The sequence below is a fragment of the Lacerta agilis genome, chromosome 2, assembly GCF_009819535.1.
Source record: "Lacerta agilis isolate rLacAgi1 chromosome 2, rLacAgi1.pri, whole genome shotgun sequence".
In the NCBI taxonomy this organism is placed as follows: Eukaryota; Metazoa; Chordata; class Lepidosauria; order Squamata; family Lacertidae; genus Lacerta; species Lacerta agilis.
The window spans coordinates 52,637,053-52,663,012 of NC_046313.1; the positions used below are offsets into that span (position 1 = coordinate 52,637,053).

Genomic DNA, 25,960 nt, shown 5'->3' on the forward strand with positions numbered 1-25,960 from the left:
GGCACTACTTTATCTTTCTTCAGCATGTCCATTTGAGTTATTATTGCAGTATTCAAATTCAGCTGTTCCATCTCTTTATCCAGTTTTCGAAGAACACTGTCCAAATTTGCTTTCTCTCTTTGCAGCCCTTGTACTTCCACTTCTAAGGCTTCAACACTGCAATTCTTCTCAGCTTCATCCAGTTCATGTTTCTAAACAGAGAAATGAAAGTAGGAAGTTTTTTGTACCAATTAGGGACACATATGCTAACAAATGTCAAAGACAGTCAAAACTAAAATAGTTATTCACTGAACAGAAAAGCGGTACAAGTAATGGATCCAAGATTCTCTAAAAACCTTTAGGTTTATTTTTCACTGCTATAGTACACAGAAGTTATTTTTATGTTCTACTAAGTGATACTACTTTGGGCTGCAGGTGGTGGCTCACATGGTGACAGCCATCTGTCTGGAATGCTTTGATGGCCCTTGTGGTCTCTTCCAACTCTATGATTCTATGGTTGAATGTCCGTTCCTACAAAAAGGTTTCCTACACATAGGAGAAAAAAACATGCAACTTGTGCTTTTCCATGTGAAGGGACTTTTTGTATGAGGAGAGTGATGTGGGCCTTCATACACAGTCTGAAGTGAAAGAGTCCAAATAGTAGGCCTGAGTCAAGAACATGTGCAGAAATGGATACGGCATTTGAGGTATGCATCCTACATAAGCTTTGGGCTACCACAAATGACATGCCTGGTGGCACTTCATTCACATCATGCCACTGTAACACACATCAAGAAAAGGTAATAAACACTTGTAGGTCACCACTGCTATGTGACATTTGTGGATTTCAGGCAAGCTCAACCCCAGTGCCTCAGTGTGTTTAAGTTCTACAGATAGAGCCACATTTGCATAGGGCTAAGGACTTCTGGTGATATACATTAGGTATCTGGAAGGAAAAGGGGAATGTTGTTGATTGATCAAAGCAGTGGTAATTAATACACACACAACTACTTGTTGTCAATTATGCTCACATTAATTAAATGCTATAAAAATGTAAATCTTACTGCTCTGGTAAGTTCCTGATTCAGTTCTAGGAGTCTATCTGAGGACCCTTCAAGTTGCTGCAATTCATGTTTTAGGTTCTTTGCTTCAAGCTGCTTCTTATTTTGAATGTCTGACTTCAGGTCGCTGGTTCTTTCAAGTCCAGTTTTTTTATCTCTTATTTCATCTATTTGCTTCTGCTTCATTGTTTCCTTCTCAGCAAATTCTCTCTGAAAGAATAATGACATTCATTTACAAAGGCTGTGGATACTTAAAAACATGCTTTAATTGGAGTTTGTCCTGTGAAATCAACAGGAGCTAAGTGTAAGTAAACATGCTTAATTCCCCACCTGGCACTTCACATTGTAAAGTCTTACCTAGTTGACCAACTCAATTCATAGCAGAGGTAGACTGGGCTGTAATATCAATTTCCATTCCACTATTAGAGAGAAACACATCTGTGTTTCAAGAAGGCTAACTGGTGTCTGTAACATTTCCCTCCATATATTTTTTTATAATTTGAAGTATTACTGGGGATTTCCCACTTTCTCCTAAATATACTACACAGATACAACAACATCTTTAGGCTGCTCTTTAGGGCCAAACTTTCTCAAGACAGCTTCTATTATATACAAACAGAATCATAATATTTAATAAAAACAAAACCACAGCATATCAAAGGCAGAAAAACAGATTTTAATTATAGTGATTACTACTACTCAATACCTCTTCAAAAGAAGGCAAATGGTCAATCTCACTTTTAATCATTTATAACCATTTAACACAAAAACTACACAAAGGCATACACTACTTGGGAGTTCATACTACTGTACTGTGCTAATCTAAAATTTATTTGGAAATCCAACTATTCCAATGTTACTAACTTTGAAGTATTGGTAAATGTGATTAATTTTGGAGCCTGATATTTCCAGAGGTTTAGAGGAATGCAAGAACACAAGTATTTACCATTAACTGATTAGCAGCTTCCATATCTTTGTCCTGTCTCTCTTTCACAAGCCTGTGAAAACTATTATTTTGCCTTTCATTAAATGGTGGTCTTTCAAATCCTTCCAGTTCCAACTGAGCTGCCAAAGACTGAATTAATGAGTCCCTGGTTTTAATATTCTGTTGGTGACGATCTGCCTGCAATTGAAGACGACCTTCACAAACATATAAACAATGAAGTTTAAACACAGATTTTTAAAAGCTCAAAATATAAGAATTCACAACTCTATTAATTAGATACAAGAAGCTCCAAAAAGCTCAAACGAGTCTTAAATAGAAATTTCCACTTTATTAATTATTGGGGGGGGGGGGATATACAACCACTTACTCAACTTTTAAATCTGTTTTAAATGCATAATTAAATGCTTTGGAAATCTATGTTCTCATGCTTTCAAACAGACTTCAAAATTATTCTGCGTGTGCTCAGCAATGTGAATAAATTTAGGTCCTGGGCAACAAGGGCTGATTCAGAATCTCCCCTTTGTAGCTTATGTTCAGTGGGTGAATCCAATATTGCACTCATAGCAAGGGTAGTTCTCCACCCTCTCTACCCACCACAGCCACATGCTCCTCAAATAAAGCCACTTTTAAGAAGCAGGGGTCCCTAGGGAAGCCTTGAGATATGGGGGGTCAGAGGGCTGCAGTGTGGACTAGAGGCATGGCCCAAGAAAAATCCAGTTCACTCACTCAGTACACCACTGAATAAGCTTGCTTTTAGTGCCCATTTAGGACTAAGGCAGCCATGTATGATGTCTACTGTATTATTTCATAAACAGCATGGCTGCCTGTTCAAAAGCTAGTAAGACTTTTCTGCATAACCTTTATTATTTGTGCTAGTTTAGTACTGTGGGTTTATCTTCCCTCCCATTTACCTTCTCCTACATGATCAGTTCTGGTTGGCCAGAAGTGGCTTTGTCATGCTGGCCACATGACCCAGAAGCTGTATGCCAGCTCCCTCGGCCATTAACGCGAGATGAGCGCCGCAACCCCAGAGTCGGACATGACTGGACCTAATGGTCAGGGGTCCCTTTACCTTTACATGATCAGATAAGGAATCATTTGGAAGGTTGCTCATTCACCTGATTATTCTTTATATATGGAGGGGTCCCCCTAGTTTTTTCTACATCTAGAAAAACATCTGGGGGAATTTAATCTGACAGCAAAAGAGAGCCCAAGGGGGAAAGGTTAAATGCACCCTCCCTAAGCATGACATTAAATTTGAAGTACCTGCCTCTCCAGTGCATTTTATAACTAAAAAGCAACTGGACTTTCATTCACAGGTCTCCTGCCTCGTATGCAATTTGATTTTCAGTTTCAGAGGGAAAGGAGGGAGATTTATTTCTTTGGTCTTTTCTGGGAAATAAGAGAACTGCTTCTTTGACATTATAACTAGATAGGAATACTGACTAATTCCCTGTTCCCTTTTAGTTCGTTCTTCCTTCCCCCCAAATTCTACGTATGCTTACTCAGAAATAAGTCCTATTGATTTCAATGAAGCTCACATCAAGTACACGTGCATAGATGTGCATTTTAATTCCACAAGTTCTTTCAAAACGTGTTTTAAAAAGGTAAAAGACAAAAAAAAGGATTTTTTTTAAAATCCAGTTTTGCAGGCATGCTGGTACTTTTGTGATCTGGTAAGGCTGCTTTCAAAGACCTCAGATTAAGGTATGGTTCAGTTTGTGTTCAATGATGAATCCTAACTATTATACTTTACTTTAGAAAAATGTTTAGTGAGATAGATAACTGTTTCAAAGGTATTAAAGGCCTACCTTGTTTCAAATTTAGGATCAAGGACTTTGAGGAACATTATCAGCAACCTAGTTGCTGCTTATCTTCAAGAATTCTCAAATTTGAGAATTATGTGGTTTTGAAGCCGGATAGCTGTGTTGTGTTCTGATGGCAGAAGAGGGGAAGCAATTGTCAACAAGTCCCCATTTCACTTGCAGTCTCTTCCTACCCTGAGAACCCAGAGGGTTGGTGGACCCTGCGGAACAGGGGGTGGATGGTGGTGTCTGATTGTTGGGCTGCAAGCAGAGGAGGGAACTGGCAAAAATCATTTCACCTTCTGTTTGTGTAAAAGCAAGCCCAGAGCCAACCCATCAATGCTACCCAGAAAATCCAACGATACAAGATTATGTGTTAACTTTGTATGTTAGCTCTCCTAACTTTTCTTCAACACGTGGAAGTGTGTGTAAATGTGTTTCACTACGCCTTGATTAAATGTTGGTGGAGTCCGATAAAATAGTGCTGCGTGTTAGACGCAGTTGGCCATCCTTGTTGTAACTTTTAGATACAGTTGGTGGGTGTTGTGATAGCATTCTGGAATGGGTATAATGGATCAAATAGTCACCAATGAAATCTTGTGCAAGAACAGAATTTAATATGCTAATCAAGAAAGAAGTATACCCATTTCTTACATTGCTCACTGCAAATGCTATTAAATGCTTGAAACATTGAAACAAACAGGCTACTACTGTACCTTGTTCAACCAACAATTCTGATTTTTCTCTGTTGAGTCTTTGATATTCTTTGTTTGCTCTCTCCAATTCTCTCTGACATTCTGTTAATCTCCTTTCCTTTTCTCTCACAGTTTTTTGGTGGTTTTGGTACATATCTCTAAGATGCTCATCAGTTCCTTGAAAAACCTAACATTACAGTACAGAAAAAGTAGTTTTTTAAAAAATACTTTATCATGGTGTGTGAGTACAAGGACCAACCTAGACAAGATGCAGATCTGTAATTAGGATCATACTTGAAAATGTAGTAATTTACACAGCTGTTTTTTAAGACAATGAAGATTTTAAACCCTTGCCTTAATTAAAACCCCACTTCTCTGGAATCTGACAAAGTAGAAAAGACCAGAATGATCAAGCAAACCTTCTCCATCTTTTGTTGCAAATCTTGGTTATCCTTTTCCATCTGTCTTTTCCGACTCTCCAGAGCTTTAACTTCATTGTCAAGTCTCATTACTTTCACAAGATTCTGCTCTATGTCTGCCAAACGATTCTAAGGAAGAAAGAATGCTTAAAATAAACAAATTATGTACCAAGTGTTATAACTGCTACACATTTCTAATTATATTAAAAGCAGGGTATTTAAAATAGAGAATTTAGGATGATACTGATCAGGGAAGCTGGAATCTTTGAACATAATTACTATCTCATAATGCTATGAATCTGTACAGTACTTTCTATTCAGAAATAGTGGGGTAAGGAGAGGACATTTCCCCCTGTCCTACTAGCTCAAGAATATTTGTAAGAACAAGGGGATAGATCAAACATTTATCACTCTAAGGTCAGGAAATAATGGTAATTGTACTTCTATTTCTAAAAGGAACACTATTACATAAAAATCTTAGCTATACAGCAAGAGACAATTAATTACTTTCAAAGGTTCAAGTTGATTCTCAATAGATTTGACATTTTCCTTTGACGCAGCCAACTGAGTTTCCCTATCAGAAAGCTGATTCTGAATCTCATGTGCCTTTTCTTTATTCTGTTTTAAGTACTTCAGTTCCACTTGACACTCTTTAACTCGCTGGCTTTGCTTCAGTCGTACCTGGCGGAGTGTTTCCAAAGCCTTAATGTACCTTTTAAAAAAAGAAAAAATGTATACATTTTAAACCTCAATAGCATTAATATCTTCAAATGATGCAATTTTAATTAATGAGAACTTTAATTAATGAGTTCTTTAAATGTCAGAATTGAACAGAATCCAATGTTTTAATTCTATCAGAAAGGCAATCAATGAAAGTTAACCTGGTTGCTGAGAAGATCTCATCAAATTTCTGTTTCAGAGCTCTTCCTTCACTTAGGGGCCAGTTGGATTCTTCTTGATGGCAGAAAATGACATTGTTAATCACAGACTTAGAAACGCCCAGGGCACTAATCATCTCTCGGTCAATTTCTGCACACTTGGAGCTTAGACTGACCTTCTCCCCATGCCTGTATAACAAAGAAGGAAAACATACAAGTCTAACTATGTACTACAATCCCAAGACTCTGCTAAAAATAGAAGATCAATCCACAAGCTCAATAACAACCAACTGCTTAAGCTCTTTTCCATATTAAAGAGTCGATTGATGTGGAAGTCTCTCTGGATAAGGCAACCATTACATATTTAAAATATGGATGGGGCAGGACATCCTATTAGTGCAACAATAAAATTGCTTGCATATTTACAAAACTAGGCAGGGAATGGTATGGTTTCAAATTGAGTGGGGGACCTGGTACATGTTGAGATTCCTACATTGCAGGAAGTTGGACTAGATGACCCTCGGGGTCTCTTCCAACTCTACAGTTGTACAGTTCTATATTCTGTTGTTGTTTACTTGCCCTTTACCCTAAGGTCACAGGGCAGGTTACAATCCAAAATAAAACATTTTTTCCTGTTTATTTTTCTTTCAAGTCATCATGTTTTCTTCCTTCCAAACAATTTCATAAACACAAAAACTATAAAATCAATTAGATAATCTACTTAATTACAGAAAGATAAAAATCAACAATGCATTAGTTAAAAAAAATATTTCTGATACATTTAAAATTAACTGCACTACAGACTTAGTAACAGATTACAATTCCTTCACTGCTTTGTAAAAACAGAAAGCAGAGCTACAAATTGTCAGTCTCCATTTAAATGACGTAACTGCAGAGAAATCATGAAGGATCACAACCAATGTACAGGTGAAACTTGAAAAATTAGAATATCATGGAAAAGTTCATTTATTTCAGTAATTCAACTTAAAAGGTGAAACTAATATATGATAGACTCATGACATGCAAAGCGAGATATGTGAAGCCTTTATTTGTTATAATTGTGATGATTATGGCATACAGCTGGTGAAAACCCCAAATTCACAATCTAAGAAAATTAGAATATTAAATGAAATCAACAAAACAAGGATTGCAAATAGAACAATATTGGACCTCCGAAAAGTAGAAGCATGCATATGTACTCAGTACTTGGTTTGGGCCCCTTTTGCATCAATTACTGCCTCAATGCAGCGTGGCATGGATGCTATCAGGCTGTGGCACTGCTGAGGTGTTATGGAAGACCAAAATGCTTCAATAGCGGCCTTCAGCTCTTCTGCATTGTTCGGTCTCATGTCTCTCATCTTTCTCTTGGTAATGCCCCATAGATTCTCTATGGGTTTCAGGTCAGGCGAGTTTGCTGGCCAATCAAGCACAGTAATCCCATGGGCATTGAACCAGGTTTTGGTACTTTTGGCAATGTGGGCAGGTGCCAAGTCCTGCTGGAAAATGAAGTCAGCATCCCCATAAAGCTCATCTGCAGAAGGAAGCATGAAGTGCTCCAAAATCTCCTGGTAGATGGCTGCGTCGACCCTGGACTTAATGAAGCACAGTGGACCAACACCAGCAGATGACATGGCTCCCCAAATCAACACAGACTATGGAAACTTCACACTGGACTTCAAGCATCTGGCATTGTGTGCCTCCCCAGTCTTCCTTCAGGCTCTGGGTCCTTGGTTTCCAAATGAGATGCAAAAGTTGCTCTCATCAGAAAAGAGGACTTGGGACCACTGAGCAACAGATCAGTTCTTTTTTTCTTTAGCCCAGGTAAGATGCTTCTGAGGTTGTTTCTTGTTCAGGAGCGGCAAGACAAGAGAAATACGACATTTGAAGCCCATCTCCAGGATCCATCTGTGTGTAGTGGCTCTTGATGCACTAACTCCAGCCTCAGTCCACTCCTTGTGAAAGTCCCCAACACATTTGAATGGTCTTCTCCTGACAATCCTCTCCAGGCTGCGGTCATCACTGCTGCTTGTGTACCTTTTCCTTTCACACTTTTCCCTTCCGCATAACTTTCCATTAATGTGCTTTGATACAGCACTTTGGGAGCATCCAACTTCTTCTTCAATTACGTTTTGAGGCTTTCCCTTCTTATGGAGGGTTTCAATGATGGTTTTCTGCACAACTGTCAGGTCAGCAGCCATGAATGTGATTCCTACTGAACCAGACGGAGAGACCATTTAAAGGCTCAGGAACCCTTTGCAGGTATTATGGATTGAGTAGCTACTGCACCTTTTCACAATATTCTAATTTTCTGAGATTGTGAATTTGGGGTTTTCATCAGCTGTATACCATAATCATCACAATTATAACAAATAAAGGCTTGACATATCTCGCTTTGCATGTCATGAGTCTATCTCATATATTAGTTTCACCTTTTAAGTTGAATTACTGAAATAAATAAAGTTTTCCACGATGTTCTAATTTTTCAAGTTTCACCTGTATTTAATAAATAATTGAAAGGCTCAATATTTTGCTCTGATATATTAGAAAGATGAACAGGCAAACACATACAAACAAACATATGCAACAGAAAATATTTATGTCTACCCACTAACTTTGTTCTAGTAATGACTCCTTCAAGAGTTTTAAATTCTGTTTTCTTTCCTTTTTGTGTGCATGCCATGGATCTTTGGACAGCTACAAGCTCTCCATTAACATCACGAAACTGAAGTCGAATTTGAGCTCTGACATCTGTTTCATTGGCGACCTTCAGCAACAAGAAAGTAAATTTAGTAAATAAATTCACCTAATTCCAACTCTATGAACCTCATCCCCTGTTCTTTAGTGCACACACATAAGCTGTCCCAGCTATTTCAATGAAGGGAACAGATCTGAACACAAAAGGAATAAGCATGCTTCTTTGAATTAATGAGACTAACCCTTGCCATGGAAAACCATAGCACACATATCAATACTTCGTCCCCAAACAAAACTAACCACCGAGCTGAATGCATATTATTACAATAGAGCTAAATCCCTCCTGTACATATATTCAACATTCTGGTTAAACATTTATGTAATTATTTGCTAAGTGTCTATGCTGCTCTTTCTGTAAGTTTACAGTAAAATGTTGCAGCCAGCCAGTGTAGTCAATACTGAGCAAGGTGGACTAATGGTGTGACTCACTATAGCATAGTTTCCTATGTTAACTTCCAGTAGTAGCAACATAATCCCAGCAAACCAGAGCTACCCTTGAAAGATGGTTCAAAGGAATATTATAGTCACTGGACATGAAAGGTCTAGGAGATTCAAGAGAGACATACACCCTCATCTGTTACCCACCATCACAGCCAATGCAAGGCCTGGGCAAATAGGAAGTTATTCCTTCACAAGGGGCTAATAGGATAATGTTTCTCAGGGTGAAATGTAACTGTTAATGGAAATAATTTGTAGGCCACAAGAATACAATTTCATAATAAAGGAGTTTGCAAAGAAAAAAATATGTAATACATGACAGAATGACTCTTAGAGATATATAATCTCAAATGGCTCTATAATCCAGTGATACTTCATCTCAAGGCATGCATTTGTCACTTTTCCACTAGTAAGAAAATGTTAGCTCAATTATTAACAATAACTTTTCCTTTTTTATTGTACACGTTATGCTGCTTACTGGTAGTTGTGAAATAGAACTAACAACCTCAACACTTACTTTTGGGTCATGAACAAATGAGTTTCCTTTGGTGCCAGGTGGAAAGTCCCCAGTGCAAATATACTTGAGGCATTCTATGATAGTCTAATTAAAATCGAAACAAGTGTCAATAGGATACAAATACTTGTTTCCAGGAATAAGAAACAGACATAAATCTAGAGGCAATTCATACTTTCTCTAGCTGTCTTGTGTGTTTAACAGCTCATGCAAGTGCTTTATTAATGTGAACAATGTTAGTGTCAAGGGACAGGGGGTGTCTCATGGAACTTTGCATTTCAGTTTCCATTAAAAGGGATGCAGAACACACTATATACTGCACTGTTCTGCAAATTCCTTCCTCAAGGTGCCATTGTTTTGACATGAACAGACCTTTCATGCAAGCTGCATGACTAAGCTGGGTTTTATGGTGGTGCTCATATTTTAGTCGGGGGGGGGGGTAGGACTTATTATTATGTTACTAGATGAGCATTTTATAGTTCATTGTTTTAAAGGTTTTAATTGTTTTTAACTGTTGTATTTCATCACTTTCGAGTTACGAAGTCACTTTGAGACTTTTTGTAGATGGTGACTACAAATAGGAAATCTGTTAAACACCCAAGAAAGACAAGTAAAAAAATGTATCAACTTTGTTCCTTGAAAATATACTCATACCCTCTTGTCAGAACTGCCATTTTCCACAGCAGTGCCATATATTGTTAAACACACTAAAGCTCATAGATAAGTACTTATATTGCTCAAATTCAGGAGTCATTATAGTTCAGCAGGGTATCTGGGTTATCTGACAGCGAAGGAGCACAGCCTTACTGACGACTAGGCAAATGGATCTGCATTGTCAGGCACAATTCATTAAACTGTATCCTCACTGGACAATCACATTTTTATAACTGAATGCATTGATGCTTATTACAAACCCCAATCCAGAACCGAAAATGCAGTTTATCTAAAATGAAATTAAACCTACTTGAGTCTTACCGTTTTTCCAGCACCATTTGGTCCCACCAAGATAGTTAAAGGATTAAAGAAAGTGATCACTTGCTTGTCTTTGTCCTCTACTCCAAAGCTCCTCACACCGAGGATGCTCATTTTATCAATCCTGGACATTTTTAATGAATATTCCTTTTTCTATAAGCACTATCTTGTATTGTTCATAAACCTGCAAAAAAAGAACAGTTTAACCAATAAATCAAATACAGTGGTATCTTGGGTTAGGAACTTAATTCATTCTGGAGGTCCGTTCTTAACGTGAAACTGTTCTTAACCTGAAGCACCACTTTAGCTAATGAGACCTCCTGCTGCCGCTGCGCCACCAGAGCACAATTTCTGTTCTTATCCTGAAGCAAAGTTCTTAACCTAAAGCGTTATTTCTGGGTTAGTGGAATATGTTACCTGAAGTGTATGTAACCTGAGGTTCCACTGTACATCATTTACTCTGTTACTTTCTTCCTAGACAAGAATAAGAAAGTGTAATGAATGATTAAAGCAGAGCAAATTCCTTTACTATATCTTTATAGGTATTAAAATACTGACAGATGTTTTTGTTATATCATCCTTCAGCTGATTTTCATTCCCAGATCAGAAGACAGACTAGATCAGATCAGAGAGATCAGATTTTGTGAGTAGGAAACCTCAGGCAGGCCTAGGGGGCAAATTTGGTTCTCCATGTCTCTCTATTGGGCCTTCAGATGTACATCAATAGCCTTGCCCTGCACCCTCCATTGTTGTTTTTGCTTGGCTAGATAGAATATTGAACTCTAAAAATATTTCTTGCTTGCCTAGAAGAGGGATTTGTGAGTGGGGTGTAGAATCTAGTCTACTGTACGTAGATAACATTCACTGCCTTTGAGCCATCCACTTTGGCCTCTGACCTTGCCCACTTTCACTTCCGGACCTGCCAACCATTGGCATGTGGCTCCAAAAGGTTGCCCAGAAGCGAATGCAGCCTTCATTGCAACCCCCTGCAATGCAGGAATTCACGGAGGGCTTCAAACCACCAACATTCTGGGTAACATTCAGACACACTAACCAGTGCTGAAACACAACAGTTAGTTAGTTAGTTGTTTGTTTGTGGGTTATGGCCTGCTCTCAGTTCACAGCCCAACCCAAGCTGGGTTACACCACCATCACTACACGATTATTTCTCTCTCTTTTGTTGCTGTTCGTTCTTTAAAAGAAGCAGAGAGACAGAAGAGAGAAGGCATGAGAAATAAACTCTGGAAGAGCGACCAGGGGAAAATCGTAAGTGAAAGCAGGCCCTATCTTTCATACTGGAGTTGGGTGCTATTCTGGCAGGATTTACGGCAAGTCAGCCCCTGATCTACCCACTATTAAGAGATAAGGAGGCCTCCTCACCGCCCCCAGTGACTCATCCGCCGCAGCGTGGCCTCCAACCCCGTTGGGGAGGAAGGGCTGCCCACCACAGCTTCGAGGAATATCATTCTAGGAACTCAAGAGGAGAAGGAATAGGGGCGCTAGGGAACTGCAGCCGCAGGCGGAACCGTAGAGTCGGGAGGGACCCCCAAGGGTCATCCAGCCCAACCCCCTGCAGCGCAGGGAGGGGAGAGGGCGCTCCTAGAGTGACCAGGCTTTTAAGGGGCTGGAAGGAAGGACCCCGTGGCCACGGGAGAGGGAGAAGCCGCGGCTGCTGGGATATTTCTCAGCCCCTCACAGAGGCACCTGAGAGGCGGACGAGGCTCGGTCTCCACCCAAGAAAACGGTTATCCGCGGAGTGAAAGCCCCACCCTCACTTCACGTCCCAGAAGCCACAAGGCTTTCGCGCCAACAGCAGAAAGCGCCGCCCGACCTACGTCATCGACATCGCGAGAGGCCCATCCCCTAGGTCCAACATAGAGATAGGAAAGGGTTAGAGGCGCACGCCGTCGCTGGCTCCTCCTTCCCTCTTTTAACGGCTGAACTCCTCCACCCCACACGCACCTTCTCGCCCGCAACGTAAGATATTAAAGGGCGGCGGTAGGGGCAGCTTCCGCACAGAGCTAGGAAGGTATAGAGAAGGGAGCTGCCGGGAGCTCGTGCAGAGAGAGGGGACATACGAGGCGCCCCTGCCGCTCTCCCGCCCTGGCTCTGAGGAGAGGAAAAACCACCCAAGGTAAAACGAAGCGGAGAGACCCGCTTCCCGGTGCCGCCGGCAAGAGACTTACGTTGCATCCTGACGACGCGGGCCTGAACTTCCGGTTCTTTTAGATGGTTCTCCGCCCCTCTCCTGGAGGAAGTGAGGAAATAAAATCGTGAGGTTTTCCGCAGTTGCAAAGTGGGTCAAGACAAAAAAAAAATGACATCTGCCTCTTCCCTCTGGGTTGTATTTTTAAACCACGCTCCTTGGAGTGCAGGAAGACCAGTGCGAGGAACTTTATCGTCGGTCAGCTCCTGTTCTGCTTCACATTTCTGTACTTGAGCCTATATTGTTTTTCTTCTTTTGCAGTACTAAATGTGCACGTGAGCTAGTCCTGCTGAATGCAGAACCCTTACCCCCCAACTCATATAATTCTACAGGGGTAATGGACTGTGAGGGTTTTGGCAGAGAAACTTTTTAAATGTTTAAAACTATTCCTTTGCTAGTCCTGGTGTCATATTCACACCATACACTGAAGGCTCACTTACACCACTAACATTTGGCTTCCCCCAAAGAATCCTTGGAACTGTACTGTAGTCTGCTAAGCGTGTGCGCTTGAAGCCAATTTAAAAAGAAGTACTGCGTACAGTGATATCGCACAATTGTTTGCCATTCTTGCTAATTTGACAGCATCTAAGCAAGAAATTAAGCAAGAACTGTTGATGAAAGCATACCCAGAAGATATGGACCTGAAACCTATTGATGAACTTTTGCACTTTCACCTGTACGTGACACAAAGCCATAGGCTTACAGCAGAGCACTCTCCTGTCTCATACAGACCTTTATCAAATTATATACAAGGAAAAAATTCAGATAGCCTTTCCTAATGTGGAATAGAATAGAAATACTTTATTGTCACTGTACCAAATGTTTAGCACATGGAAGCAATCTTGCGGCTATTATGGTCACTTAACTGCTCAGGAGAGGAGTTTTTCAAGACTCAAAAGAATTAAAAATGAATTAAGGGCCACAATGTCTCAACAGAGGTTGTCCGCACTGAGCATTCTGTGCATTGAAAGTGACAAACCTAGACAAATTTTGATGAAGTTCTGGGAGATTTTGCTATGAGGAAGGCTGCGGGGGGGGGGGGGGACATTTTAGCCTTACTGTATTTGATGGTTGTAGTTTACTTCCATTTTAAAACTGACTTTTTAATGACAACATAAAGTAGATTCTAAAAATGCCACACTGTCAGGTAATCATGATCATATTATTTACACTTCCCAGGCAATATAATTTGTAAACTCAAAGTTTTTTTTTTAAGGATAACATTACAGCTTCATTTTTCTAATAAGTTATGCTTATTCTACAACAGGTTTACAAAGTTCAGTAATTGCAAAAGTTTTTCAGTGTTAATTCTATGCATTTTTAAAAATCACTGTGGTATTTAAGTTAACAATAACATCTTATGTTCTTTAGAGGAGAAATTGAGAATTGCAGAATTTTAAATACCCGCCATCATCCTTGGCTTCACTCAATTTTGTTTATAACACTTCCATTTTCTTCTAGTTGTGAAGGTGGGGGATTGGGGGGGGGGCTCACAAGTGAAGTAGCCTAGGGCCTCTCTTCAACTAAATCCGGCCCTGCATGTTGGGAATTATAGCTCTGAGAGGGGTCTCCGAACAACTCCCAACACCCTCAGCGAAGTAGAGTTCCCATGATTATTTAGAGGAAGCCATGGCAATCAAAGTGGTATAAGATGTTTTACATGAATGGATGCAATGTTCTCACTGAGTTATTTTTCTTTTGTTACACTTTAAGATTGAACGTTTGATTTTTCTAGTCAATTTTCCAGCAAATAATGCAAGGCATAAGGTATCCATGCCATAGATGTTCTAAAAAGCAACGACACTGCATTCCATAGCGACTTGTGTCCCAAATACAAACCTTGCACATATCACTCAGGGTTTCTGTGTGAACACTCTCATATCAAGGGTAGGAGCATAATACAGGAAGGAAATAGAATCATAGAGTTGGAAGAGACCACAAGAGCCATCCAGTCCAACCCCCTGCCAAGCAGGAAACACCATCAAAGCATTCCTGACAGATGGCTGTCAAGCCTTTGCTTAAAGACCTCCAAAGAAGGAGACTCCACCATACTCCTTGGTAGCAAATTCCACTGCCGAACAGCTCTCACTGTCAGGAAGTTCTTCCTAATGTTTAGGTGGAATCTTCTATGGCTCTACCCCCCAACATCTATCGAACCCTGTCCTATTCTGGAAATTTATTGGACTGCCTTGTTTGTGCAACATATTTTGTTGGTGAATTCTTATTGCCACCAAAAGTGCCATATCAATTTGTTGGATTATATTTGGTTAAAGCAAAGCAAACAGGAATCCAGAATACCCTAAAGAGCAGCATTTTGACTTTCAAGCTTTCTATGTAGCAGCCCAAATGCTACATGTATTGTGTACATAGAAACATTCAGTTCACCCATTTGTCTTTTCTCTGAATGGCATGCACCAGTCAAAACTTACCAGGTCCTGGGAATAATCCAATGACTCAAACAGAGAAGGCAATTAGTCAATTTATTCAAACGGGAATATTTTTTTATGTCACAATCAGGTATTATGATCAGTCATTAAGGATTGGGCAGTTGCTGAGTAAGCAACAATATATCAGTGCGAGCAAGTTCCTCATTTACTTTAATATAATTCGCCCCCCCCTGCACATTTTTCTAAATGTATAACTCAATCTGCTTTCCAACCACATCCTGAAGAATCGATACTCCATTTTCGCTGACACAGTGAATGCTCATATTCTTAGAAGCAATTATTTCATATATCTATGGGGAAATTGATAATAAGTAGACTAGTTATCAAGTCATTTATGGTATACTTATTATTTTTCAACTTTTGGTAGTAGCATTTATATCTACAGAAATGGACACTGTAATGGGGTATGGGCAAAACTAAACTCTGTTTTAATAAAAAGGAAATTCCAACCCACCTTCAGTATCAATGACGTCAAGTCAAAAGGATACATTTATGCATAATATTTGTTATGCATAAATTTGCCTTTGGTCTGATCCAGCAGGAGAACCCTTACTGTGTTCTTAAGGTATATTGTTAGATAAATAGAAATATTCAGGAGGCAATAAAAGAGTGGTATGTTTAACATAGTAAATCTTTTAGGAAATACGTGGTGGTTTTGCTTTTTAAATAATATTTATTTGTTTTTGTGGTGGGGGGAACAATGTATAACATCATAAACATATAACTAACATATAGTTAAGAGCATTGGTTGACTCTCTGTTGTATGGCAAGACATTTGTTCTTCTTTATCACTAAAATTTTCCTTTTTTGTTTACAATGTCATGTTATACATCATCCAAACTGCAAACCTGAAACTTCCTCCCCTCCATTCTGGCATTGCTTATGCAAAGGTGGGGGCACCCAGGTACACTTGCCTCAATCCTCTGAGGGCTAACCTGGCCAGGGGCCCTTGCCAGGGTCCTGTTGGACTTACACTATCATGCGCCAAGAACACCCCATGCCTTCCAGCCGACTGGGGACTTCCACCTTGGGACTCAGACAAGCTCTGCACTCGCCTGGCACAGTGCAGGGCAAATAGTCTTAGTCTTGCTGATGGCTTCACTGTGTGCGTATTTTGTTAGGTCAATGTCTCAGCCATTCTGGCTCCTCTCCCAGGTGATTTCCTGGACTGGGAAAGCAGAGTCCAGCTACTTAAAGCCTAAATTTCAGTTTAACCCTCCAATCGTTGTTTACTTCTAACTTTTATTAGACCCAGCAATTTAGGGGAAACTGCCCCCCCCCCAAACTCAAAACATCATCTTCCTATTTTTCCATTTTTTAAAAAAGTACCTGATAGATGGTGATGCCCCAGTATAGAAGTCTCTTAACATATATAGTCCTTTAATGGCCCACTTTTGAAAGGGTTTAAGTTTGTCCATGCAATAAAAGCATGGGTGATGGGTTTCTAGGGTTTGCTGTTTGTCTGTATCAGATAACTAGAGGTTATCTATGGTTTGCGTATTAGTGGTTTTCCAGGATGTAGATGTCAATACAATATCAGTCTGAAGTTTTGCATCACTGGCTCATTTCCAACCCACTCCCCATTTAGATCAATATCTCCTCCCTCTGCCCCCCCATCATGGTCTAGCAGTGTCATTAGTTATAACATGTGGCATCACATGAGTAATAGCTATGAGAATTATTGTTGACCTTTTAAAAACATTTCCAGTCTGTCCCACTAATAAAACCTCTTAATTATCTGTTTGCGTGGGTGGGGAGATGCCCTACTATCATCCGTTCTATCATTCATTAGGATTTCCAGGTACACTGTATGTCAGTGGTGGGGAAACACTTTTAGCCTGAGGGCCTTCTGAGTAACCTTCTGAGGGCCACATGTCAGTGGTGGGTGGGGCCAAAGGCAAAAGTAGGAGGAGCAACCAATGTAACTCTTACCTTTGTACAGTAGGCTATTTTCTACACAAACTCCCCTCTGTCCGCCATGCAGGCAAGAAAGAGGCATTATCTAGGACTGCCATACATCCAGAATTTCCGTTGTCGGAAGTCTAGACTTTGGTGAATTTCCTTAAAAATAGCTCTAAAACTTCTCTCTTTTTTGAGATTATGCAACAACATTTGACAAAAAATATTTGCCAGGAGGCCCAGTAAAAGGTAAAGGTAAAGGGTCCCCTGACCATTAGGTCCAGTTGCGGACGACTGGGGTTGCGGCGCTCATCTCGCTTTACTGGCCGAGGGAGCCAGCGTACAGCTTCTGGGTCATGTGGCCAGCATGATTAAGCTGCTTCTGGCAAACCAGAGCAGTGCACGGAAACGCCGTTTACCTTCCTGCCAGAGCGGTACCTATTTATCTACTTGCACTTTGATGTGCTTTCGAACTGCTAGGTTGGCAGGAGCAGGAACCAAACAACAGGAGCTCACCCTGTTGTGGGGATTCGAACTGCCGACCTTCTGATTGGCAAGCCCTAGGCTCTGTGGTATAACCCACAGCGCCACCCATGTCCTTGTTAGATGTGTTTTAATTAGCACTTTTAATATCTTAGGCTAAGACAGCGAAGAGTCTCTCCCAGCCTCGGCCTTTAACCTTCTGCTGCAAAGACATGCGGTTAGTAAGCTTGAGATTATTGGTGCACAAACAGGCTTCCACATATATAACTGCATCCAAGTTCAGGAACCTTTATTGTGAAATGCAGGCCCTCCAAGTGTCCCTATTTTCCAGGGACAGTCCCAGATTTACAGAAACCAACTCAGTTTCTGATTTGATCCTGGAATGTCCCGCTTTTCCTTAGGATGTCCCTATTTTCACTGGAGAAATGTCAGAGGGTTTGGAGTTATCTTACTCCTGAGCCAAGGAAATAAGTAAAAATACAGCCTTTAGAAAAACATCTGAAGGCAGCCCTGTATAGGGAAGTTTTTTAATGTTTAACGTTTTACTATGTTTTTTATATATGTTAGAAGTTGCCAAGAATGATTGGGGCAACTGGGCGTGGTATAAATAGTAAAATCAGGAAGGCCTTTGCAATCTTTTCAAAATCTTTTCAAAAAATATAGCCCTAAGGTGCTTTCAAGTGGAGGGAGGCTTAATACTGTAAACAGGTCCCTGAGAAATTGCAAATGGGTTGTTTGGAGCAGGTTATTTTTAATAGATTGGATTTCCCACAGAAAGGGTAAATATGGATTAAATTGGGGGGGGGGGATACATATTAGCATTTGGGTGACATCATATGAAAAAATAAACCTTACATGCAGGAGGACCACCCACCCCACAATTCTGGCAGCACTCTTAATTTTTACTTTGCACAACTGCAGAATTGTCACAATATTATAAAACAGTAGAGGGCAGTCATTCAGGGATGCCAACTATACATTGGAACCAACCCCTGTTTATTGTAAGGCCTTCAACACTGTAAATCATATTGCCCTGTGGACTGTCCTTCTGAAAATTGGCTGCCCAGATAAATTAGTAAACATCATTTGGCTCCTCCAGGATAATATGACAGCAACAATCACAATAACAACGACTCTCAAAGTGAACTGTTCACAGTGGGATCAGGTGTTAAAGAGGGATGTGTTGTCGCCCCAACTCTATTTATTATTTTCACTGCCATGATCCTACACTTTATCGAAGGGAAACTCCCCACTGGGGTAGAAATCATATATCGGACATATGGAAAGCTCGTTAATCTGAGTAGGCTGAAAGCAAAGAGTAAGGTTACCATAACTTCCGTCATAGAGCTTCAGTATGCTGATGACAACGTAGTGTCTGCACACTCAGAGGATGCACACCAAACCATCCTAAATATATTTGCAGAAGCTTATGAAAAGCTTGGCCTATTGATCAACATCCAAAAAACCAAAATGCTGCACCAACTAGCAGAAAACAACTCCTCTGCAACACCACAATTCCAATGTTGGGAAATGTCAATCACTTATCCTATCTTTCCACAAGGAAAGACATTGATGCCAAGATCCAGCATCGCCTGAGCTTTGCGAGTGCAGCTTTCTCCCAGTTGAAATGCAGAGTGTTTGAGGACCAGGACATTTGCAGGAAAATCAAAATGCTTGTTTACAAAGCTATTGTACTACCAACCATACTGTACACTTGTGAAACATGGACCACTTATAAACATCATCTCCAACTCCTCAAAAGATTCCATCAACAGTGTCTCCCCAAAAAAATTACACATCACTTGGGAAGATAAGCAAACTAATGCCAATGTACTGGAAGAAGCAAAGATCACCAGTGTCGAAGCAATGATTCTTCAACATTAACTTTGTTGGACTAGACATGTCATTCAGATGCCTGATTATCGTTTTCCAAAGCAACTACTCTATTCTGAAATTAAAAATGGAAAGCGTAATGTTGGTGGTCAACAAAAGAGGTTTAAAGACTCTTTCAAGGCAAATCTTTAAAAATTTAGTATAAACACCGACAATTGGGAAACACTGGCCTGTGAGTGATCCAATTGGAGAACAGCCTTTACCAAAGGTGTCATGGACTTTGAAGACACTCAAACTCAGGACAAAAGGGAGAAACATGCTAAGAGAAAGGCACATTTGGCAAACCCTCACCTTGATCAACTCCTGCCCAGAAACCTATGTCCCCACTGTGGAAGGATTTGAGGATCCAGAATTGGCCTCCTCAGTTGCTTACGGACTCACTGTTCAGACCGTGTTCATGGAAGAAGGAAGAGGAAGAGGAGGAGGAGGAGGAGGAGGAGGAGGAGAAGAAGAAGAAGAAGAAGAAGAAGAAGAAGAAGAAGAAGAAGAGTTTGGACTTGATATCCCACCTTTCACTCCCCTTAAGGAGTCTCAAAGCGGCTAACAATCTCGTTTCCATTCCTCCCCCACAACAAACACTCTGTGAGGTGAGTGAGGCTGAGGGACTTCAGAGAAGTGTGACTAGCCCAAGGTCACCCAGCAGCTGCACGGGGAGGAGCGGGGACGTGAACCCGGTTCCCCAGATTACGAGTCCACTGCTCTTAACCACTACACCACTCTGGCAATCTTACTTGGCTATGAGTAATTGGGAAAGAAAGAAAGAAAGAAAGAAAGAAAGAAAGAAAGAAAGAAAGAAAGAAAGAAAGAAAGAAAGAAAGAAAACAAACAGCAGGTGGCAGTACAGTATTGAAAACAGGATTGTCAGAAATCGAGAGACAGGAAATCCAACTGGTTTTATTTGTTTTGGTTTTGGCAACACTGTGTCGATTCTCAACTCACACACTCTTTCACTCTTTGCATGTTTCTCTTCTCCCCCTCCACCACCCACCATACATATGGTCAAACCGGAGCTGCAGAACAGCAACATCTGAAAGGATTCAGGTCCCCCATTCCTATTCTGCAAGGAAACATCTCCAATACTCCCATAATACATGAGTGACTCTGGAATATTTTCTTTTTCAGGGTGCAGAAGTGAAGAAAAGACTACAAGATCCTTGTGACCCATAATAAGCATAATAATTCAATATTAAAATAAACAAATCCACCGCTCTTGGATTTATTACCTTCAAAGGGAGGGGTTCCATACATGTCTGCCTGGCAATACTTACATTTCCTGCTAGGAAACCCCAATGGCTATTTACAGGTTCTTAAGAAAGTTGTAATTGGCATAAAACCAATGGCCTATCATTTGAGCAGCAATAATTCTGTTTTGCTCCTGACTTGGGCGTAAGCCTGGCTTTCTTTTGCCTTGTCTATGGAAAAAGAATGATGTACATAGTACAGGGCCCCATACTGAGCTTCTTGGGCTTGCCGATCAGAAGGTTGGCGGTTTGAATCCCTGCGATGGAGTGAGCTCCCATTGCTCTGTCCCAGCTCTTGCAAACCTAGCAGTTCTAAAGCATACTAGTGCAAGTAGATAAATAGCTACTGCTGTGGCAGGAAGGTAAACAGCGTTTCCATGCACCGTCATGGTGTCCCATAGTGCCAGAAGTGGTTTAGTCATGCTTGCCACATGACCCAGAAAGCTGTCTGTGGACAAACGCCGGCTCCCTCGGCCTGAAAGCGAGATGAGCGCTGCAACCCCATTGTCACCTTTGACTGGACTTAGCCATCCAGGGGTCCTTTACCTTTTTACCTTTTTTTTTAGCTGGGGTAGTGCAGAGAGGAGGGAAATGACCGCTCAGAGAGCAGCAAATGATTGCGGTGGCAGCAGCAGGCAGTTGCTGCATCAGAACTTGGACTGGCCCATCGAAACTGCAGCTGGTCACCACAGCAGCCTTTTTCTTTTTCTTTTAAAAACACATTTTATAGTCAGGCGCTGACTGGCTGGGCAGCATGTACTTTGTTACTATTGAGACAGACAGACAGACAGACAGACAACTAGATGGATATAGATAGATAGATAGTATACAGTGGTACCTTGGTTTACAAACTTAATCCATTCCGGAAGTCCGTTCTTAAACCGAATCTGTTCTTAAACCAAGGCGTGCTTTCCCTAATGAGGCCTCCCGCCGCTGGTGCCCTTCCACTATTCGGTTTCCATTTGTAGACCGAGGTAAAGTTCGCAAACCAGGACACTACTTCTGGTTTTGCAGAGTTCGTAAACCAAATTGTTCATAAATAGGACTGTTCTTAAACCGAGGTACCACTGTATTCTTAAAATATTGTATGCTTAAAATATAACATCCTTTTCTACAAGAAAATTGTGTTTATTTTCAAGTAAAAGCTAACTCCATTTCATTCTGGAATCATGACTGTGCTATGATTAAGTGAGTTTTAAATGTTAAACTCCACAGGGTATTTATTTTCTATATGAGTCATGGAATGTAAAACGATAATATTATTATTACCAATACAGTGGTATTACATGTGTCTTTCATTTTTTCCTCCTTCTTCAACCATTTATGGGCTGTCAGTTGGCACTGAAGGTGTGGGATATACCTTTTAGAAATAAACTGATACAACAGTGGGGGAAATGGAAGCTCTATTTGCTTAGACCACAAATAGGAAACATGACATTATTGACAGCCGTATATGGCCCATTCTGACTTCACACCTCACTGACACTTCAGATTTCTGTTATACAGGAAACAGTGTTCATTCTCAGAAGACCATTTACAAGATAGTAAAGATAGTAGAAGAAAATGGGTTTCTGGGCTGAATTAAAGGCCTACTTTCCATGCCAGTACTACAACTCCCTGATCATTGGGCATACATTCGTACTTCGTGTTACGAACGCTGCATGTTGCGTTTGTCACAGGTTACGAACCCGCCAAACCCGAAAGTACCGGAATGGGTTACTTCCTTTATTGCCATATCATTTTTTATTAATTTTATAACAATACAATAATAAAATCATCACATTATCTCTCAACTCTTAACATTTTGGCTTTTTAAGGCCATGACTTCCATCAAACCCTCCTTATGATATCCTAACATTCATCACTAATATCTTGTTGTTGTTGTTGTTGTTGTTGTTGTTGTTGTTGTTGTTGTTCAGTCATTCAGTCGTGTCCGATCCTTCGTGAACCCATGGACCAGAGCACGCCAGGCACCCCTATCCTCACTGCCTCCCGCAGTTTGGCCAAACTCATGCCAGTCGCTTCGAGAACACTGTCCAACCATCTCATCCTCTGTCGTCCCCTTCTCCTTGTGCCCTCCATCTTTCCCAACATCAGGGTCTTTTCCAGGGAGTCTTCTCTTCTCATGAGGTGGCCAAAGTACTGGAGCCTCAACTTCAGGATCTGTCCTTCCAGTGAGCACTCAGGGCTGATTTCTTTAAGGATGGATAAGTTTGATCTTTTTGCAGTCCATGGGACTCTCAAGAGTCTCCTGCAGCACCATAATTCAAAAGCATCGATTCTTCGGCGATCAGCCTTCTTGATGGTCCAGCTCTCACTTCCGTACATTACTACATGGATCACTGCCTTGTTCTGCCCTGATAATTTATGTTGTAGAGGGCCTTCTCGGTAGTGGTGCCCGCGCTGTGGAACGCCCTCGCATCAGATGCCAAGGAAATAAACAACTCCCTGACTTTTAGAAGACATCTGAAGGCAGCCCTGTTTAGGGAAGTTTTTAATGTTTGATGTTTTATTGCTTTATTATTATTAATAATATTCTGTTGGGAGCCGCCCAGAGTGGCTGGGGAAACCCAGCCAGATGGGTGGGGTATGTATAAACAAACAACAACAACAACTGAAACAATTCTAGAGCCTTTCCATTAAAGAGATCGGCTTTAAAAAGGAAACTGCACTGTCAGGACGGACGCTGTTGCTTTCAGCAATGACAGCTGTCACTCTCCTTCCCACGTTTTGCAATCTCCGGGGCTTTCCCAAGAGATCATCATCTCCTTGAAAACTCAGCCTGAGGCTGGTGAGAGATTGAAACTCACACCATGCCCCTCCTTAGCTCCATTAACGCGCCGTTATATTATACTGCTGACTAATCAGACGTGATGCATTCTCCTGAGCTTGCGAATTACAAAACTGGAAGGAGGCGTTGCTTTTGCAGAACGAAAAGGGCACGCGGAACACAAGAGGCACAGGACTAACAGAGCCAAGCTGTCGACTCCGCTGGCTTCCTCTAGATGGCGCGCCATCTCAGCCTGAACTGGCCGATTTCGACGCTTTCCCACGCAAAGCGCTCGCCAGCAGGTTTCGTTTCTTCGTGTCTTGTTTTTGTCTCGGCCTGATTCATTCTTTTCTCTCTTTCTCTCTCTCTCTCGCTTTTTAATATTTCATAGATTATCTCACTGCCAGGCTCCGTTGCCGGCTCGGTTTGGAAAAGCGAGTCAAGGACTGGTCAGGAAAGGCAGGTGCTTTTGCAGGAAGGACTTTGCCAGCCCCGATGGATTTTCCCCTCGCCCTCGATCTGGAACTTCCAGCAGCTTTCCCAGCGTGGATCCGCGCCAGGGTTGACTCACCACAAACAAACAGTCGCTGCAACCGCAGGTCCCTTTCGACACAGGACCATTGCAGGGGCCGTGGGGGGGGGGGCTCTGGAGCTTAAAGTGAGCGGTGCTGCGCTTGTGGGTGTTTTGTTATGGGAGACTGGCTCTGCTGTCGCTGGAACGCATGAATAACAACGTGCCCCTGAGCATATGCAGAGCTTCGCTTCTTTCTCTCACCGCGAACAAACCACAGCCACCCCTCACTTATTGAGGATGTTGCTTCCACTCTTGGAGGCCAACATTTTTTCTCCCCTGGAAATGATAAGAGTTTTGCACCCAATTGCCATTTGTGTCCCCCGATAACTGAAAAGGAAAGGTTGGCAAGCTAGAACAGTGTCCAAACACAACATGTGCCAAACGTAGCCCTGTTCTAAGTTAATTGGCACCCAAGAGGCTCAGTGGTTTAGCAGGTTGGGTGGGAGCACTGGCAACTGGAGTCCAAGCCTCCTTCTATGTGTACTCAGGAAAAAACCAGAACACATTTGCTTTGTTTGCACAAGCTACAGACAGAACAGCATCTGAAAAAGGCCAAGACACGTGCACATAATTCTCTCCCCACCCCCTTTAAAATACAAGCTTACTAACCACATGTCTTTGCAGCAGAGGCTGGGGGAGACTCTTCGCTGTCTCAACCTAAGATACTAAAAGTGCTAATTAAAACACATCTAACAAGGACGTGGGTGGCGCTGTGGGTTAAGCCACAGAGCCTAGGGCTTGCTGATCAGAAGGTCGGCAGTTCGAATCCCCGCGATGGGGTGAGCTCCCATTGTTCGGTCCCAGCTCCTGCCCACCTAGCAGTTCGAAAGCACGTCAAAGTGCAAGTAGATAAATAGGTACCACTCCGGTGGGAAGGTAAACGGCGTTTCCATGCGCTGCTCTGGTTCACCAGAAGCGACTTAGTCATGCGGGCCACATGACCCTGAGCTGTACGCCGGCTCCCTCGGCCAGTAAAGCAAGATGAGCGCCACAACCCCAGAGTCGTACGCGACTGGACCTAATGGTCAGGGGTCCCCTTACCTTTACCTTTAATAAGGAATAGGAAATACATCTTGGCTGCAAATTATACAGTTGAGGCATGCAGGTGTTGCTGTGGTCTAAGCCACCGGGCCTCTTGGGCTTGCCAATCGCAAGGTCGGCTGTTCGAATCCATGTGACAGGGTGAGCTCCCGTTGGTCTGTCCCAGCTCCTGCCAATTTTCCAGGGATTAGAGCCCACCGCCAACCAGATGCATGGAATGTGTCCCCAATGGCAGGTAAGATACTGTGGGATGGGCACTGCTCTTGCATGCAAGCTCACCCTGCCCCAGAGTCCACATGATGTCATCAGCATCAAAGTGCACTGCCTACCCAAACTGGATTCATCCTGGTTGGGGGAAATCTGATAATTTATTATTATTATTATTATTATTATTATTATTATTATTATTATTATTATTTTAAATCCGATTTATATGGCGACCCTAACTAATTGGAGCTGGGTGCATGGAAGACATCTCACCAGTCTTGAACTCAATGACTGTTTCTTGGGTCCCGGTCATTGTTAATGTTCAAAGTCTGAAAAGGGTTAGAGCCAGGATACCTCAAGGACTGGCTTTTCCACATTAGTCTGCACAGGTGCAAAGATCATAACCTGAGGCCCTTCTGGCGGGGGAACGTGTGCGCTATTTCCGGTGCACTTTCGGGTCAGTGGAGCACTGGAAATAGCTTGTGCACATGCACACAAGCGTCATTTCTGGCACACTTTCAGGTCTGTGGAGGCCGTGTGCATGCGCACAAGCTATTTCCGGTGCTCCACTGACCCGGAAGTGGGCAGCTATGCCGTGCCACACCAGTAAGAGTGGGTGGCGGCAGCGGGCGGCTGGCTGGAAAATTGAGTCCCTTGGGCCGTATCTGGCCCGTGGGCCTAAGTTTAGGGAAGCCTGGGTTATGCACTTGAGAATGATAGGTGAATGCTGAATATAAC

General features: G+C 41.8%; 1 protein-coding gene across 2 annotated transcripts in view; it reads right to left on the reverse strand.

Moving 5' to 3' along the window:
* Positions 1–12,702, reverse strand: part of RAD50 (RAD50 double strand break repair protein) — a 33,684-nt gene extending 20,982 nt beyond the window's left edge. Inside the window, exons 1-11 of one of the 2 annotated variants that reach the window (XM_033140054.1) lie at positions 12,648–12,702; positions 10,465–10,645; positions 9,493–9,576; positions 8,396–8,547; positions 5,787–5,972; positions 5,413–5,617; positions 4,906–5,034; positions 4,508–4,673; positions 1,987–2,180; positions 1,044–1,250; positions 9–191 (exon numbers count right to left, since the gene is read on the reverse strand). In XM_033140054.1, the coding sequence (XP_032995945.1) occupies positions 9–191; positions 1,044–1,250; positions 1,987–2,180; positions 4,508–4,673; positions 4,906–5,034; positions 5,413–5,617; positions 5,787–5,972; positions 8,396–8,547; positions 9,493–9,576; positions 10,465–10,593 (1,635 nt within the window). In that variant the 5' untranslated portion in view covers positions 10,594–10,645; positions 12,648–12,702. Of the gene's footprint in view, positions 1–8; positions 192–1,043; positions 1,251–1,986; positions 2,181–4,507; positions 4,674–4,905; positions 5,035–5,412; positions 5,618–5,786; positions 5,973–8,395; positions 8,548–9,492; positions 9,577–10,464; positions 10,646–12,165; positions 12,208–12,647 lie in introns of those variants that run through there. The other variant, XM_033140055.1, reaches the window with a different exon arrangement.
* Positions 12,703–25,960: the final 13,258 nt, after the last annotated feature.